Source organism: Podarcis bocagei (genome assembly GCF_964188305.1).
Source record: "Podarcis bocagei genome assembly, chromosome: 9".
NCBI lineage: Eukaryota > Metazoa > Chordata > Lepidosauria > Squamata > Lacertidae > Podarcis > Podarcis bocagei.
Window position 1 is genome coordinate 65,742,372 of NC_138134.1, and position 14,991 is coordinate 65,757,362.

General features: G+C 43.9%; 1 protein-coding gene across 8 annotated transcripts in view; it reads left to right on the forward strand.

The window, feature by feature from the left end:
* Nucleotides 1–14,991, forward strand: part of MAPK10 (mitogen-activated protein kinase 10) — a 244,030-nt gene that overhangs the window by 194,564 nt on the left and 34,475 nt on the right. For 7 of the 8 annotated variants that reach the window (XM_081207164.1, XM_081207165.1, XM_081207163.1 and 4 more), the window contains one exon: nt 14,523–14,705. In XM_081207164.1, coding sequence (XP_081063290.1) covers nt 14,523–14,705 — 183 coding nt within the window. Of the gene's footprint in view, nt 1–4,003; nt 4,076–14,522; nt 14,706–14,991 lie in introns of all 8 variants that reach the window. The other variant, XM_081207167.1, reaches the window with a different exon arrangement.

The following is a 14,991-nucleotide window of genomic DNA, read 5'->3' on the forward strand; positions in this document are numbered from 1 at the left end:
AGGGATCCGGCAGTCCTTTGGCGCTTCCTAGAAATGGAACTCCTAACCAGAATTCCAGAATGAACTTTCCTTTTTTGTGTGTGCATGAGGTCTGCACAACCCCTGCCCCCCAAAAAACCTCTGCTCACTCCACCCACACCCTTCTCTTGCCCTGTTCATTTTGCGTTTCTGTGATATTCTTTTTGCCATCTCTCAAGGTGGTGAAAGTAATATTAGAAAATGAAAACAACTGCAATCTAAGAAAGAAAGAAAGAAAGAAAGAAAGAAAGAAAGAAAGAAAGAAAGAAAGAAAGAGAAAGAAGCTTTCTAGTTCATCTATTGTAGGCAAGGAATAAAAAACACATTTTATATTAACAAAACACACATATTTACATCTTCTTTGTTGTAAAAGACTTCCACCAGCGTGCTAGGAGGAGGGTAAATTGGCTTGAGAAATCTTTTGACAGCTGGTGTGATAAGCATAAGGTCATGAGCACTGATTAATATTTGGCGCTTCTTGGTGATTAACATAGGGTCAGCCTTTCCAACATGCTGTGGTCATTTCCTCTCAGACGTTGGAAATATGGGATGTTATTGAAAGATAGGAGGATAGTTTGCACAGTTTGCATATGGAAACCAGCTGAAGAGGTTAGCAGATGAACGAGCCTACAGCCACACATCTGCAGAAACCAGCACATGAATAATAAGGTATATGAAGGGCCACCTGCAACAGCACTTATGTGAGGGGAATAAAAACTTTCACACATGATGATTAAAGTTGAGTTCTGTTGTGACCTATCTCAGTTGCTCAGCCAATGCGTGCATACAGTTCAGAGGGCCTTCTTGGTAGTGGCGCCCACCCTGTGGAATGCCCTTCCTTCAGATGTGAAGGAAATAAGCAGCTATCTGAAGGCAGCTCTGTTTAGGGAAGTTTTAATATTTAATGCTGTATTGTTTTTAACACTCGATTCAGAGCCTCCCAGAGTGGCTGGAGAAACTCAGCCAGATGGGCAGGGTATAAATAAATTATTATTATTATTATATTCACTCTGCAAAATTCTGCCCCCATTCACTTCCATGGGAGGCAGAACTCCATACACAGATCCTTTTCCGATCTTCTGATCGGCAAGCCCTAGGCTCTGTGCTTTAACCCACAGTGCCACCCGCATCCCTATTCTCAGCAATATCAAAGGCCAAAGGCAGTCAAAAGTGTAACTTTCTGGCCCCATGCGCAGAGGTGGGTGGAGGGCAAATCTTTGTCCTTTGGGGTGTGTAAAGGAGAGGTTGTGCAGGGAAGAATGGATTAAAGGCTGGAGTTAGGGAAAGAAATGGGGGGGACACCCCCAAATGGTGGGCATTGCTGAGGAAGGAAGAGCGTGAGGACTATTTTAATGGGATAGTTGAGTTTTGGAGCATCATTTTTTAAAAAAGAGAGAGTAAAATGTCCTTAAACATCACAAAATGTTGCACACCTGGAGTGTTGTCACTTGTTACCTGAGTCGTTAACAGGAGCTATCCATTACGAGCCTGCAAAACATGGGTAGCCATGCTCTGCATAGCACAGTGTCTTTTACAGCATTATTGTGGCTAATCTTTTATATATTGAGTGAAAGTAGAGGGGCTCATGACAAAGTGGTGGTCTGGAAGAGGGGGCCTGTCCACCTGCCCCCCCAAACCATGACAGTGTTGGCTCAAGTTCTGTGATGGATTAAATGCTACAAAATGGAATGAGTGGGTTTGATGGTGGGTTGTAGGTCAGGATGATGTTCCCATTGGTCAGTTCTCTTCCATCTTGGGCCCATCAGCCAGTATTAGTGTCCCTGGTCCTAGATGGATATTCCTTTAGTTTTTTGAATGGCTTTTGAAGGCTAGCAGCCGCCACCACATCCTGCGGCATTGAATCCCAGAAACTGAATACACCTGTGAAGCAGTGCTGCCTTTAGCTTGCCGGGAACTGACTCCCAGTCGGTTTTCACTGGATAATCTCTGGCTTCTAATGTTATGAGAGAGAACACATTTCTCCATAAAACTTTGGCTACACCATACATCTGTTTAGAAACCCGCTCATGAAGTCAATGGGGTGCCTTCCAGGTGTCAGTTGATCTCAGCTCCTACCAACTACTGACAGTGTTGTCTGGGGATGATGGAAGCTGCAGACCAACATCTGGATGGTACCGTGTTGGCTACCTCTGCTTTATTGTATCTCCACTTAGTGATTTTTTTAAAAAAGCTCTAATTGCTTCAGCTTTCCCACATATGGAATGTGTTGCAACCTTTCGATAATTTTGGTTGCTCTTTTCTGCACTGCTCCCACTTCAGTGGTATCCTTTTTTGAGATTGTACACAACATTCCAGGTGTGGTTGCACTTTAAATGTGTTCAGAGGTGCCACTGACAATGCAAGCAGGTGCAGATTTCTGCAAAGATGCCACAATGTTGGCTGCTTTGTTTTCAGTTCTTTTTGTAATAACGCATAGTATGGAGTTTGCTGTTTTTCCTGCCACTGCATACTCGAGATATCTGCACAACCCCAAGATCTCTTTCCTGGTTAGTCACCTTCAGGCCAGCAGTTCAGCTCTTGATTAACTGGGAAGGGTATCACCTGCTCTACTTTCCCATTTCGAAAGCAGAGAGGCTCCCCCCCCCCTTCCCCAACCTACTGGGAATGTATGTTTGCATGCCATGCAAAACCATCCTGCAACCTTTATTTTGAATTTGGCTTTGTTAAGTTCATGAATCCCAAAAGGTGTTATACTGCAGCAAATAAGTGGATTCCCCAGACAACTGAATCCCATTTCTAAGCAATGCTATGTTAGAAGCCTTGGTCATTTAGCTGCTGGGATTTCAGCTTATAAGGGGGAAACTGCAGCTCCTTTGCTACAGGCTAAAGGCAAGTTGATTTGCATATGTCTCCAGAAAATAAGATCTCTTTAGGATAGAAACCAATATGATTATAAAGATGCAGATGAGACCTATATTTTTAAATTAGTCATTTAATTATGGTCACAAAGCTATGGTGACAAACAGTAGCTAGCCTTAGGTCTTACACTGTTCACTGAATTTTCTTTCTTTCTTTCTTTCTTTCTTTCTTTCTTTCTTTCTTTCTTTCTTTCTTTCTTTCTTTCTTCATCACTCTCGTGCACATAGGCAAGTATAGACATATTTAGCAATAAAGATTAACCGTTCTACCCCTAGCTACCTACTCCCCCCCTCTCTGTTCTGCCCAACTCCTTCCTCCAACTGGAAAGTTTAATGTAAGCCATCTTTTGTACTCAAAGAAGTGATTGCCCAAAGGACATTCCATTTCTAAAAAGCAAAAAAAATGAGACCTTGGCACTCAGAAGGACATTTGCTTGGGAAATGAAATATCCCCCTCCTTCCTTTCTCACTGCTGAGATACGGATGGAAATCAGGCCTTGATGGGGGGCAGGAAGGATGGGGAAAAGGTTGAATTGTCCACACACTTGTATCTACCAGATGCAACTAATCACTCCGTGGGGATATGCATGGAAATGCTCCTTGAAAGGTTGTTCCATCAGTACGCTGCTTATTTGCAGGCATAAACGTTGGGGAAGCTTTTATTCAGGAGAGTGAAATCTAAGCACCAGAGCTGTAGGGTTGTGTTCACATCAGTCGGAGAGCTTTCAGTTTGGGTCTCACAGCAGCAAGAGAAGAGATTGGCGCCTCTTCCACCTGTTGCTCCCTTGGCGTCTTGTCCAATACAACTTGTATCTGCAGCAGCTATTTTCTGCTGGTTATCTTACAAGGAGGTTGTAAGAGGACAGGAATAGATGGATGCAACAGTGGGCAGGCGGCGTTCTGTGACTTTCTGGTTCTGCTTTCTAAGGAGAGGAGCTCCAGAGCTCCAGAATCAGCCATACTTGATTCTTCCCCGGAGGCATAGAAGCAAGGAACCATGCCTGTTCTGTTGACCCAACCAGATAAGTCTTCTCATTTATTTGTTGTTCTGTTGTTGTTGTTCTTGTTGTTGTTCTTGTTTACCTTCATTTCATTTTTGTTTTCAGTTGACATGTGGTCAGTAGGGTGCATCATGGGAGAAATGATTAAAGGTGCTGTGTTGTTTCCCGGCACGGATCGTATCCTTCCTAGGTCGTGGGCCTCTCTAGGCACCATTCCCCACTCCCCTTTATTACCTTCTGCCCATTTGGAGTGCTATAATGCTTGCAGGCTTTTATTGTACCTCGAGGAATGGAATGGACAGCACAAGGATGCCTCACAATCATCATGACACCTTTACTTGAAAAGTTATTTGTGATGCAACAGAACAGGGATGAGGAATCTCTGTCTCTCCAGATGATGCTGAACAATCAGCCCCAACTAGGATATCAAATGGCCAGGGATTATGGGAGTTCTAGTGCAGCAACATCTGAAGGGCCAAAGGTCCCCCACTTATGGAACAAAATGTGTGCCATAGAATTTTTTTAGAGGCTAGTAACCTCCTCCTGGCTTAGACACCGTTCTATAAATTTTCATTGTTATAATAGAACCTCCTGTATCCAAACAGGCCTGAAGCATTTCCAGAAAAAAATTGATAAAGAGATCAACAAGGGTTAGTCTGGGAGATCATTTATTTCCATTTTTAATGAATATATTGATTCCCCTCCATGCACTTTTATCTTCTCTTTTGGCCTAAGGAACTCTCCCAATATAGGTAGAAGAATGAAAATGCAAACATATGAAAGAGAGAGGGAATGCAGATGACATGCAGTTCACTGAGGTTGGATAAATGGGAGGCTGCTGTATTCTTACAGATGGTTTCCTAGGTCATCTTCAGCTTTTGCAGCACTTAAGATTCATAGACTCATAGAAATGTAGAATTGGAAGGGACCAACGTGGGGCCCTGAGATTAAGTGTTCCATACTCTACTTACTGAGCTATTCCAGGTTTTCCAAGGAGTTCTGATAGTTTATTCCTCAGTATCTACCCTGATTCCTCAGAGTGGGGCGGGTTTTGTATTTAATACTGAGCACTGCGGCAACACTCCTTTTCTTGTGAAGCAAGCATGGGGAAGCTGCGGCCTTCCAGATCTTGTTGGACTACAAATCCCATCAGCCCCAGCCAGTGATCAGGGATGATGCAAGTTGTAATCCACCAACATCTGGAGTGCTGAAGGTTCCCACTCCATCTGTGTCATAATGGATCTAATTGATGGTGCGGTAACACTGGAACAGCAAACACCGACAAGAAATCTGAAAATCTTACCAGCACATCATGGCACAGAATGATACACCTGAGGATATTGCATCTTAGATGGGTGACTCAAAAGGAGATGAGTCAGTGTGATAATACAAAGGAATGAATTACACATGGACTGCAGTGCTTCTATAGCAATATCTTCACTGGTTTTCATAACTGGGAGTAATTTCTAATTTATATTTACTGAGTGAGTCAGATGTTCTGGAAGCTGATTTTAATAATAGCTTTCACCCAAAAACCCATGTATGTTACCGAGTGTTGACTCAACAGAGAGCCATGGCTAATCCCAGCTTTCTGATCCAGCACCCTCTGTTTTGCCCCAATCTCCCTGGCACTTTAGGGTGCTGTTGACATGTGTTTTGGCCCCATTGGCACTGATGCCCTTTTGAGCTAGTTACCTTCCTGTGAGTGGGTGGGTCTAGCAAATTGCATGCCTTCAAGTACCCAATTTAGCTTTGCTCTGAAACATTGTGGGCTTTTGAGATAGTGGGTGGGTGGTTGAGGGTCACTACCTAGAGGACCTCACCAGGGACAATTTGCCCCTCAAACCCCTGGTTGGATCTATATGATACACATGTTTACAAATATGTGTTTTGCTGAAGTTTCCCAAAACCTTTGCACATTCGCCTGGGTGTATGTTCCTCTGAGCTCAGTGGACTTCTAAGAATACGTTGATAGCATTGGGCAGACACTTGCTTTAAGATTGTTAAGCAGACACATAAGTACATCCCTAAAAATGTGAGTGTGCACAGGGCTAACTATTTTGTTCCTACATTAAAACAACAACAACAAAAACAGATTTCAAACAAAAATGATTGGCATCTTCACATAATACTCATGGGAGCAAGCCTTTTCTGCAACATCACCCTTTTATGCCCCTTCCCCATTCTTCATTTTTAATCCATGGCCATAGTGTCCCAGTTTGCAGACTAGTTACTTTCCATATTTGCTGCTCAGTGGCATTTTTCAGATTTGTTCTGATTGATGTTCTTACTCTGTATAAATCCCAATCAACACATGTAAACATATACTAAGCTGAGCCTCCCTTATCGCTGGTACAGTTTTGTTTCCTTCAAGTTAAAGGAATTATGGCGGGGACCCATATTCCCGTAAGATCTGTGCATGTAGTACCTACTGAATGCAAAGGAAGGGAAAGGGGAGGATAAAATCCTGAGTCATAATGTGAATTTCATTCACGGGTTCATAGCTATGTATTCATCTGTCTGGCTTTCTTTTTACAGTGGTGCCTCGCAAGACGAAAATAATCCGTTCCACGAGTCTCTTCGTCTAGCGGTTTTTTCGTCTTGTGAAGCAACCCTATTAGGGGATTAGCGCTATTAGCGGTTTAGCGGTTTAGCGGTTTAGCGGCTATTAAAGGCTTAGAGGCTTAGCGGCTTAGAAAAAGGGGGGGGGGAGTGAAAAAAATCGCAAGACTCGCAAGACGTTTTCGTCTTGCGAAGCAAGCCCATAGGGAAATTCATCTTGCGAAGCGCATTGAAAAACAGAAAACCCTTTCGTCTAGCGGGTTTTTCGTCTTGCGAGGCATTCGTCTTGCGGGGCACCACTGTACATTCGTTCATGCTTAATATCACATTCAGTGATTTCTCCACCAACATGTTGAACCTCTTCCAACCAATACACTTCATAGGCTTGGCGCCCAGTTTAGTTGTGCAAAATTGCCACCATTTTTAAGAATGGTTAGAAGTATTTGATATACGGCAGCAGATTTTTGGTACTCAGTGGTGAAGAAAGCCTGGGTAGGGGGCAGGGGAAGTGGGGAATGGGCAAAGGATTGTAATGTATGTGGGATTCTGCCAATGCCACAACCATCCCTAAAGTGAAGCCAGTATAGCAGCTTGGCCACCAAGTTGTTTGTATGGTGCACATCTACAGGGTTGACTCCAGGTGTGAAGCAAGGTGCTGTTTGATGCCTCCATCCTTGCTGAATCAGTGGACCCGTCTGATGGATTTACCAGCAGCTGCAGTTCTGCGGTCTGTAACTACCAACTTTTTATTTTAAATGCAACTTGGCCACTCCTCACCTTGCAGAGAGAACAGGATAGTGGAAAAAGCTGAAGGAAAATTAAGCATTTCAATCCCATAGACTATAATTAAGGCTAAAACATCACCAAATGCAAGTATTCACAATCAGGGACAGATGATGAACTGAATTGATCCAATGTGAACTGTAGTTCATCACATTTCCACATCAGATTGTGTGCAGGGCCGGGAGTCCTGGTGAAAATTCAGCAACTGTTTAGAGTCTCCTAATAGACACATTTTTGCAAGCAATTTCCCCAGATAAAATGCATTTGTTTCCACAAATACATGAATTCTTATACACATGCCCTCCTAATATTATATGCATTTTTGTACATATTTTTCGGATGGGGAACTGCATTGCAGGATTTGAACAAACTCATTTTCCGAAGGGCAACTGCATTTTGGTCTGTATTGTTTCAGGAAGTGAGAAGGACGAATTGTAGCTCTGGGCCGTTTGTGAGCAATTTAAAATGGCAGCATTTCAGTCACCCACACTCAATAAGGTATGTCATGAGAGGCTTGGAGAAATCAGATCAGGGTAGTGGATCTACCCAATAATGTTTGTTATCCAAATTTTCTGGATGATCCCCTTTTTTTTCTTTCCCCAGAAGAGGGCCTGGTCTATTCTACTTGTGACCCACCAAGCCAAACTCAACCCACCAACCATATCTGGTGGTCCAACTCGGGCTTGATAAATGCCTTCTTATTGCTTCTAACCTGGGACTGCAAAAATATTAGGAGGGGAGATCTCAAGCACCCTGCGTAGCTATTGTGCTGTGTTTGGCTTGGTGGACCATAAGATTTGCAGGCTTGTGGCAGAGTCACACCATAACGATGTGTCAGGCTTTGGGAAATTGGCTTCCTCCCCCATGACACTAAATAAGAAGATCAAATGAAAGAAATGTCTTACCAGTTAGATTCTTTAATAATCACAGTGAGAGAAAAAAGAACATGTCTCCCTAGAAATGGCGGTGCTCCCAATTAAGGCTCACTCCCCCCCTCCTCCATCCCTGTTAATCTACGTCACTCCTACATTTTGTAATCTGAGTTTGTACCCTCTGCGCTTTCTGTTCTGAGACTTTCTGAGCTCTCTGTGTCTTTGGAGAAGGGGGTGGGTGGGTGCATGCTGTCCAGAGAGTGTGAATCTGTCAACTCTCTCTTCCAGTGTTTCTTCTCCTAGCTGTTCCCCATCCAGTATTTCCCAGCTTCTGCTTTCTGAACTATGCCCCTCTGCAAACCACTGTTCTAAATCTATATTGTCGTCCTGCTTCTGGGAAGATTCAGGATCAGGGGGAGGGGGAGGGGTGGCTCCCACCATTCTTCTCCAGTGCTGCTCTCCTCAGCACAGTCCCTGGCACAATGTGTGTTACCTTTTGTTGAAAATTATCAGCATCTTTCCTTCCCATAGTTATCTTTCTTTCTTTCACCATCTAGCGCATGGTTTAGAACAACTACCCGCAACAGAAATATGAGGATTCCTCCTCGTATTGCACACTCCCCCTGCTTTTCTTTTTTCTACTCCTTCATCTTTTTATACTAAAAAGTTAGTAATTATTCTTCGTTACATGTCACGGATTCAACTCATCATAGCCCATATGTGCGTAGAAACATGGATTTTATTTTAAAAAAAACCTCTTTCAAATAAACTACCAGAAGGAAAAGAAAAGATAAACCTCGCCAAAGATGTCCTATATAATGCATTTTTTAAAAGCCCAGTTTCTTTCAAACAGCTGCATACTTATTAAAATTTGTTCACAGAACCTCTATAATTAAACCATTAAAAGCATTTTGCTATAGAAATATCTCCCTAGAAACCAGCCACTAGCAGCTGATGATTTGTTTGAAATTCTCCCTTAATTGTGTTGGTATTCTTAAACAAATAGGGAGAGATGCTATTAGCTGTGCACTCCATTTCCTGTAAGGCTGTGCAACATTTTCTCTAGTCCCTTTGTTCTCATTTGCAGGGCATCTTTCCTTAGCAAGACACAGATCTACTCAGCAGTCATCATCCCCCCCCCCACTTTGCACTCTGCATGCATAGCTGCTTTCTGTTCCCTTCAGGCGGCTGTAGCTCACATCCCTGGTACCTGGAACAGCTCCATGTCCCATTCATGTCCATTATTCCCCACCTACAGGGCTGGTTGCTGTTGTTTAGTCATTTAGTCGTGTCGGACTCTTCATGACCCCATGGACCAGAGCATGCCAGGCACTCCTGTCTTCCACTGCCTCCCGCAGTTTGGTCAAACATGCTGGTAGAATTTGAGAACACTGCCCAACCATCTCGTCCTCTGTCGTCCCCTTCTCCTTGTGCCCTCAATCTTTCCCAACACCAGGGTCTTTTCCAGGGAGTCTTCTCTTCTCATGAGGTGGCCAAAGTATTGGAGCCTCAGCTTCAGGATCTGTCCTTCCAGTGAGCGCTCAGGGCTGATTTCCTTCAGAATGGATAGGTTTGATCCATGGGACTCTCAAGAGTCTCCTCCAGCACCATAATTCAAAAGCATCAATTCTTCTTTATGGTCCAGCTCTCATTTCCATACATCACTACTGGGAAAACCATAGCTTTAACTATACGGACCTTTGTTGTCAAGGTGACAGCATCTTAAAAAGCAGAGACACCTACAGGGGTACCAACTTGAATAAGATATTTCTGGGTGGGCAGAAGATGTGGCATATACCATTTGAATAGCAATGTCCATCAGTGGGTTTTTTTGGGAAGGGGGGCTCAAATATTTTATTGGGGAGCCCAAAGGGACCTCAGCCTCTAGGAGTTGGCTCCTATGCCCACCAATAACCAGGTCGTGCCATAACAAGGTCCACCATGCCCACCAATAACCAGGTAGGGCAAAGCATAACAGGATGTTGAAATTCATGGCTAACTCTAATTTGGTAGCAGCTTTCGTTACTTACCCTGTCAGACGTACACAAACAGTCAAGTAATCTAGACAGATCCAAGAAGTGCTGGCACCAGTGCAGATGTTCCTTCGTGGATCTGTGCTTGTTCATGCTTTCAAAAATCGCAAATGCTAGATTCCATAGGGACGGGAAGAGGGTGGGATTAACAGAAGAACACACTGTTTACTTAAAAGAATACTGGTAATAAATGCAATGGCTGGAAGGTGTTTGGGTATTTCTCTTACTTTATTGGTGTGTTTTTTTAACATTACACCATACATCCTACTAATCTTAATTCTCCCCTGCGCATTTAAGTTTCACAGAGTGCGAAAGAAGGCCCCTGGCATTTTTTGATGCTCCCCTTAGATACTGTTATTAGAATTCAAAAATGGAGGGGGCGTGGCTAAAATTGGAAGGGACGGGCAGGTTGGAACAGGTGAACTTCATGAAAGCTTGTCATCCCTCCTCCCTCCACCCTAATAATTTGAGTACTGCTTGCAGTGCCCTGGACTGTGATGCTACATAGTCTTAGCACGCCATGTTCCTGATTCCGTATCTGTGTGCTAGAACAGTGCCTCTTAGCGCTACACTGTTAGTAACGTCAGCGAACCAGAAACCGCAAGCTGGGATGAACCTAAATGACTGCATTTGTATTTCCCCCTCCGTGAGTAGTATATGTCTCGTTGGCTGGTGATCCTGTAATTCCCTGGGCGTTTTATAAAGCACAGTGAGCCTTCTGGGCCGCCCAACAGTATGGGTATTTGTGCTGTGAACTCCCCAAGGAGACAAAATGCTTAGAATTTGTGCTGTGCTGTGACCCATATTTGCAGCTGCTTTAAGTATTGGTGTGTTTTTGAGCCCACCTGCATGTACCCAGCCTGTTATTAAAACATTTCATCCCTTCACCTAATCTCAGTGGATCTAATCTTTGGGCTGTATATACTGATATGTGTTGTGGATTGCTCTATAATAACCTAATATTCCCGTTGTGCTTTCATTTCCGTATGTTACAATCAAAAGTCCTTTCCCACTGCTGTACTGGCAGGAGTGGCCCAATCAAAGGTATCAAGTTACTTGTTGTACCTGCCCTTGAGTAGATGATTTTCTGATCGTGATTGTGAGGGTGGTTATATTTCTGCCGGTTTCTCCATTCCTCTCAGTATTAGTGGGGCTTCAGGTACTTTATATGTAGTTGAGATTGGGCGCTGGTTTTATGTGTCTCTCCCACTCTCATTGTGAAAAGAATTAGAAGTTAGAGATGCCACAAAATTGACAGAAGAAGGGTCTTCTTGTGTTGGGAAGGAGGTGGTGTCCTCAGAGAGTCTTAACTGGAAAGTAGCTAAGCCAGTGGCAATAACTCAGCCTATTTTCTCCGAGTATTAAAAAATATTCTTTCCTCATCCATGTGATTTATATGAAATGAGCCCAACATGTCTGGCATTCATCTCTGTGGCTTCCAACATGCTGATTTCTGTGCCCAAAAGAACTGTCTAGTGTCAGTTCCAGGTTTATGGGGGGGGTGTGGAGTTGGCACTTAGTAAAGAGGCCTTTGGGTCTCCCCCTGCTTCCTTCCCATGGTCACCACTTCCTGTTTGCTTGCCCATTCCTCTGGGCCAATTCATACCACTTCCAACAAGCAGAGACCAAGGCGAGTGGATGCCTTTCTCTTCCTCCTCCTCCTCCTTGCTTGTCACTCTTCACATTCTTGGAGAGGGCAAGTGGGCAGGCAGTAATGACCAGCTAGATGATCAAAGTGAGGGGTATGGGGGTGGGTCAACACTGGGCTTCCTGATGGGGTGTAGATGTTGGCAGGTACTCATCCATACTTAACAATAGTCCCCAACATCTTTCCTACCTGTCTACAGCTTTTTAACAAGAGATCTGTTAAACTACCCTAGTTTAGCTTTATCAGTCTGTTGCTTCTCAACTTCACCCTACCCTACCCAGTGGAATGTGAGCAGTATGTTCCACTCAATATCTGCTGAATTCTTGGCCTGTTCCTCCCCACTTCCATCCCAATCTCACACAGTGGTGGGGCATTCCTAATTTTCCTGGTACATCTCACTAGTGAATCTCTTTTGCCTTTTTGGGGGGAGGATGGTTGTGGGCATCTTTAGGAAGCATTAGGGTTAGTTGTTAAAGTCTCCAGGGTTTGTTCTACTGGTTCCCTGGTCACTAGACGTCAAATATCTCAGTTGGGGTTGGATGGATGTCACTCCTACTCAGGGTTCCTCAAACTCAGCCCCCCAGATGTTTTGAGACTACAGTTCCCATCATCCCTGACCACTGGTCCTGCTAGCTAGGGATCATGGGAGTTGTAGGCCAAAAACATCTGGAGGGCTGAGTTTGAGGAAGCCTACTCTTGCTCCTTGAGCATATGCATGCCAGTGCAGGCTCTTAAGTGCAGAATGACGTGCGCAGCTTGCCATTTCATGGACTGCGCTGGTGAGATTCATTTTGAACAACGGATAGTTTTGTTTTGTTTTCTAGTATATGTTTAACCAAAGAACTATCACTCTCTTTGTTTCAAATCAGGACAAACTATGGCAGAGTAAGAACCTAAGAAAACAGAGGAGCAGCCCTAATGGATCAAACCAAAAGCCTGTCCAGTTCAGCATCCTGGTTTGCCCAGTGGCTACCCAGGTGCCTCTGGGAAGCCCAGGGTGGATAGCCCTGTCCTGCTGTTGATCCCCAGTGGTATGAAGAGACATGTTGCCTCTTGTCCTAGCATTTAGCCACTGTGACTAGTAGCTATTGATAGCCTCACTTTCCATGCATTTGTCTAATCCACTTGTTGAAATTGGCTCCCATCATTACCTCTTGTGGCAGCAGATTATATTGTTTTATGCACTGCCTGAAGACATTCTTCCTTTGCTCCATTCTGAATCTTGTACCATTCAGCTCCATTGCATGGCCCCGGGTTCTAGTATTAGGAAACAGGAAGAAATAAGACACTTCAGCTAAGAGCAGTGATGCATATGTGAGCAGGGCACTTCAAACGACGCTGCTTGGTGTGAGAATCAGGATATAAAATGTATACAGCAATGCCCCTATTTTCACGTGATTTGAGCATATTCATTGTAGATTTTAAGGCTTCTGTGTTCTGGAATGTGCCTGGAAGGCCATTTAGGGCTTTATTAACAACCACCAATTCATTGCAGCAAGGAGTAGTGATGGATGCCCAAGAAGCTAGAGAGTGGTCGCCACACATTTCCATGTGGAAGTACTTGGGCTTGGAAAAAATGGTCATCGTGGTTCATTTTCTGTCATGGTGAAGCCAAACCGTATTTTTAAAATTGTACAAAGAAGATGAAGCTGGAACATTTGGGTTTAGCTTGCACACAATGGAGCAAGAATTATATCTCTGCCCCAGTAGTGGTTGCTACATGAAACTGACAGATAGAATGCACTTACCTTCATGCATGTGTACAAATCACCTGCATTTCTACCTACTGGTACTTATTCTGGGTAAGTGTCTTCCATTATGCAGCATCTTATTTCCTAGAAGAACCTGTGCTTTTAAATAATACAAGGTGCCTCATGAATAATTAGGTGCAAAAAAGAGAGGTGAAATTACCTTGGCAGAGAGGTCTTGCAAAGAGGTCACACAATTTTGTATACCTCTGGACTTTCAATTCACTTCTGTTCAATTCAGTTCTGATGAATAGAGCAAGCTGGCACTACATTCATTCCCTGATCCGCTCATGCAATGTACTTCCATTGTCTTTGTTGAGTTCTCTGAGTGTAACAACAAGCAGAACTACTTTGCTCGAATAATAGGCTTTGAGAAAGTTGGCTACCTCATGAGGAAACTCATGGTCGATATGGGATCCTGATGCTAAGCCTTATTTAAGCCAATTTATGCATTACCTTTGTGGTTCAGTTGTTGATATAGTGGTGGCTCCCACACCATCTTGGCAATGTCTGGATGATTTGATCACATGGATGGATCGGTCATGTGGATAATTCATGTCGGTTGTCCTTCCCCATTTGGGCTGCCAATGGTGGCATGAAAAGTACTCCACATGATTGTAATAAAGCACCTCTAAGCTAGTGATGTGGCGAGAATGGAAAGGCAGGGAGTTGTGAGCAGTGCAGGTTTGTGATGGGCGCTGAACCACAAAGTGAGGACAAATTTTGCCGTAATCCCATCCAAACCAGTGAGGCAAAATCATGCTTTAATAGAATATGTTGGGATTATGTGGGTGGCGGATGGTATTGCTTTAACGTGATATTGCTCCCAAAGTGAACCACTAGTTTCGAGTTTCCACATCGGTCTTCTTCAGACACCAAATGTGCCAACCACTTGGAAATTGGGAGAGATGCCTTGGATTGCTTGAGGATGGGGTTGGGGAATCTGCACCTCTTCTTTCCTTAACTATCTCTGCTCAGATATTGACCAGTGGAATAAGGTAATTGAACAGCTCGGAACCCCCTGCCCAGAATTCATGAAGAAACTCCAGCCCACAGTGCGGAACTATGTGGAAAACCGGCCTAAATACGCCGGCCTCACTTTCCCCAAACTCTTCCCAGACTCTCTCTTCCCAGCCGATTCAGAACACAACAAACTCAAAGGTAAGAGTAAAGGAAGGGGTATGAACCATGCATGAACAAGTTCTATGAGATTAGGCATGCCTTGCATTTGAAATGTCTTTATTACGTTTATTTCTCCTCTTTCTCCCATCATGGAACTCAAGGCAGCATACGTAGCGGTCAGCCTTCCAGACACTGACCAGACCTAAATCTGTGTATAGTTTCAGCAAGGTTACTGCGTCATGTTCCTCTTTAGACCATGCCTTGGAAAATGTGTTCTCCATTAAGCCATGCACACAAGTAGCTGGAGACAAGCTCATAGGTATTT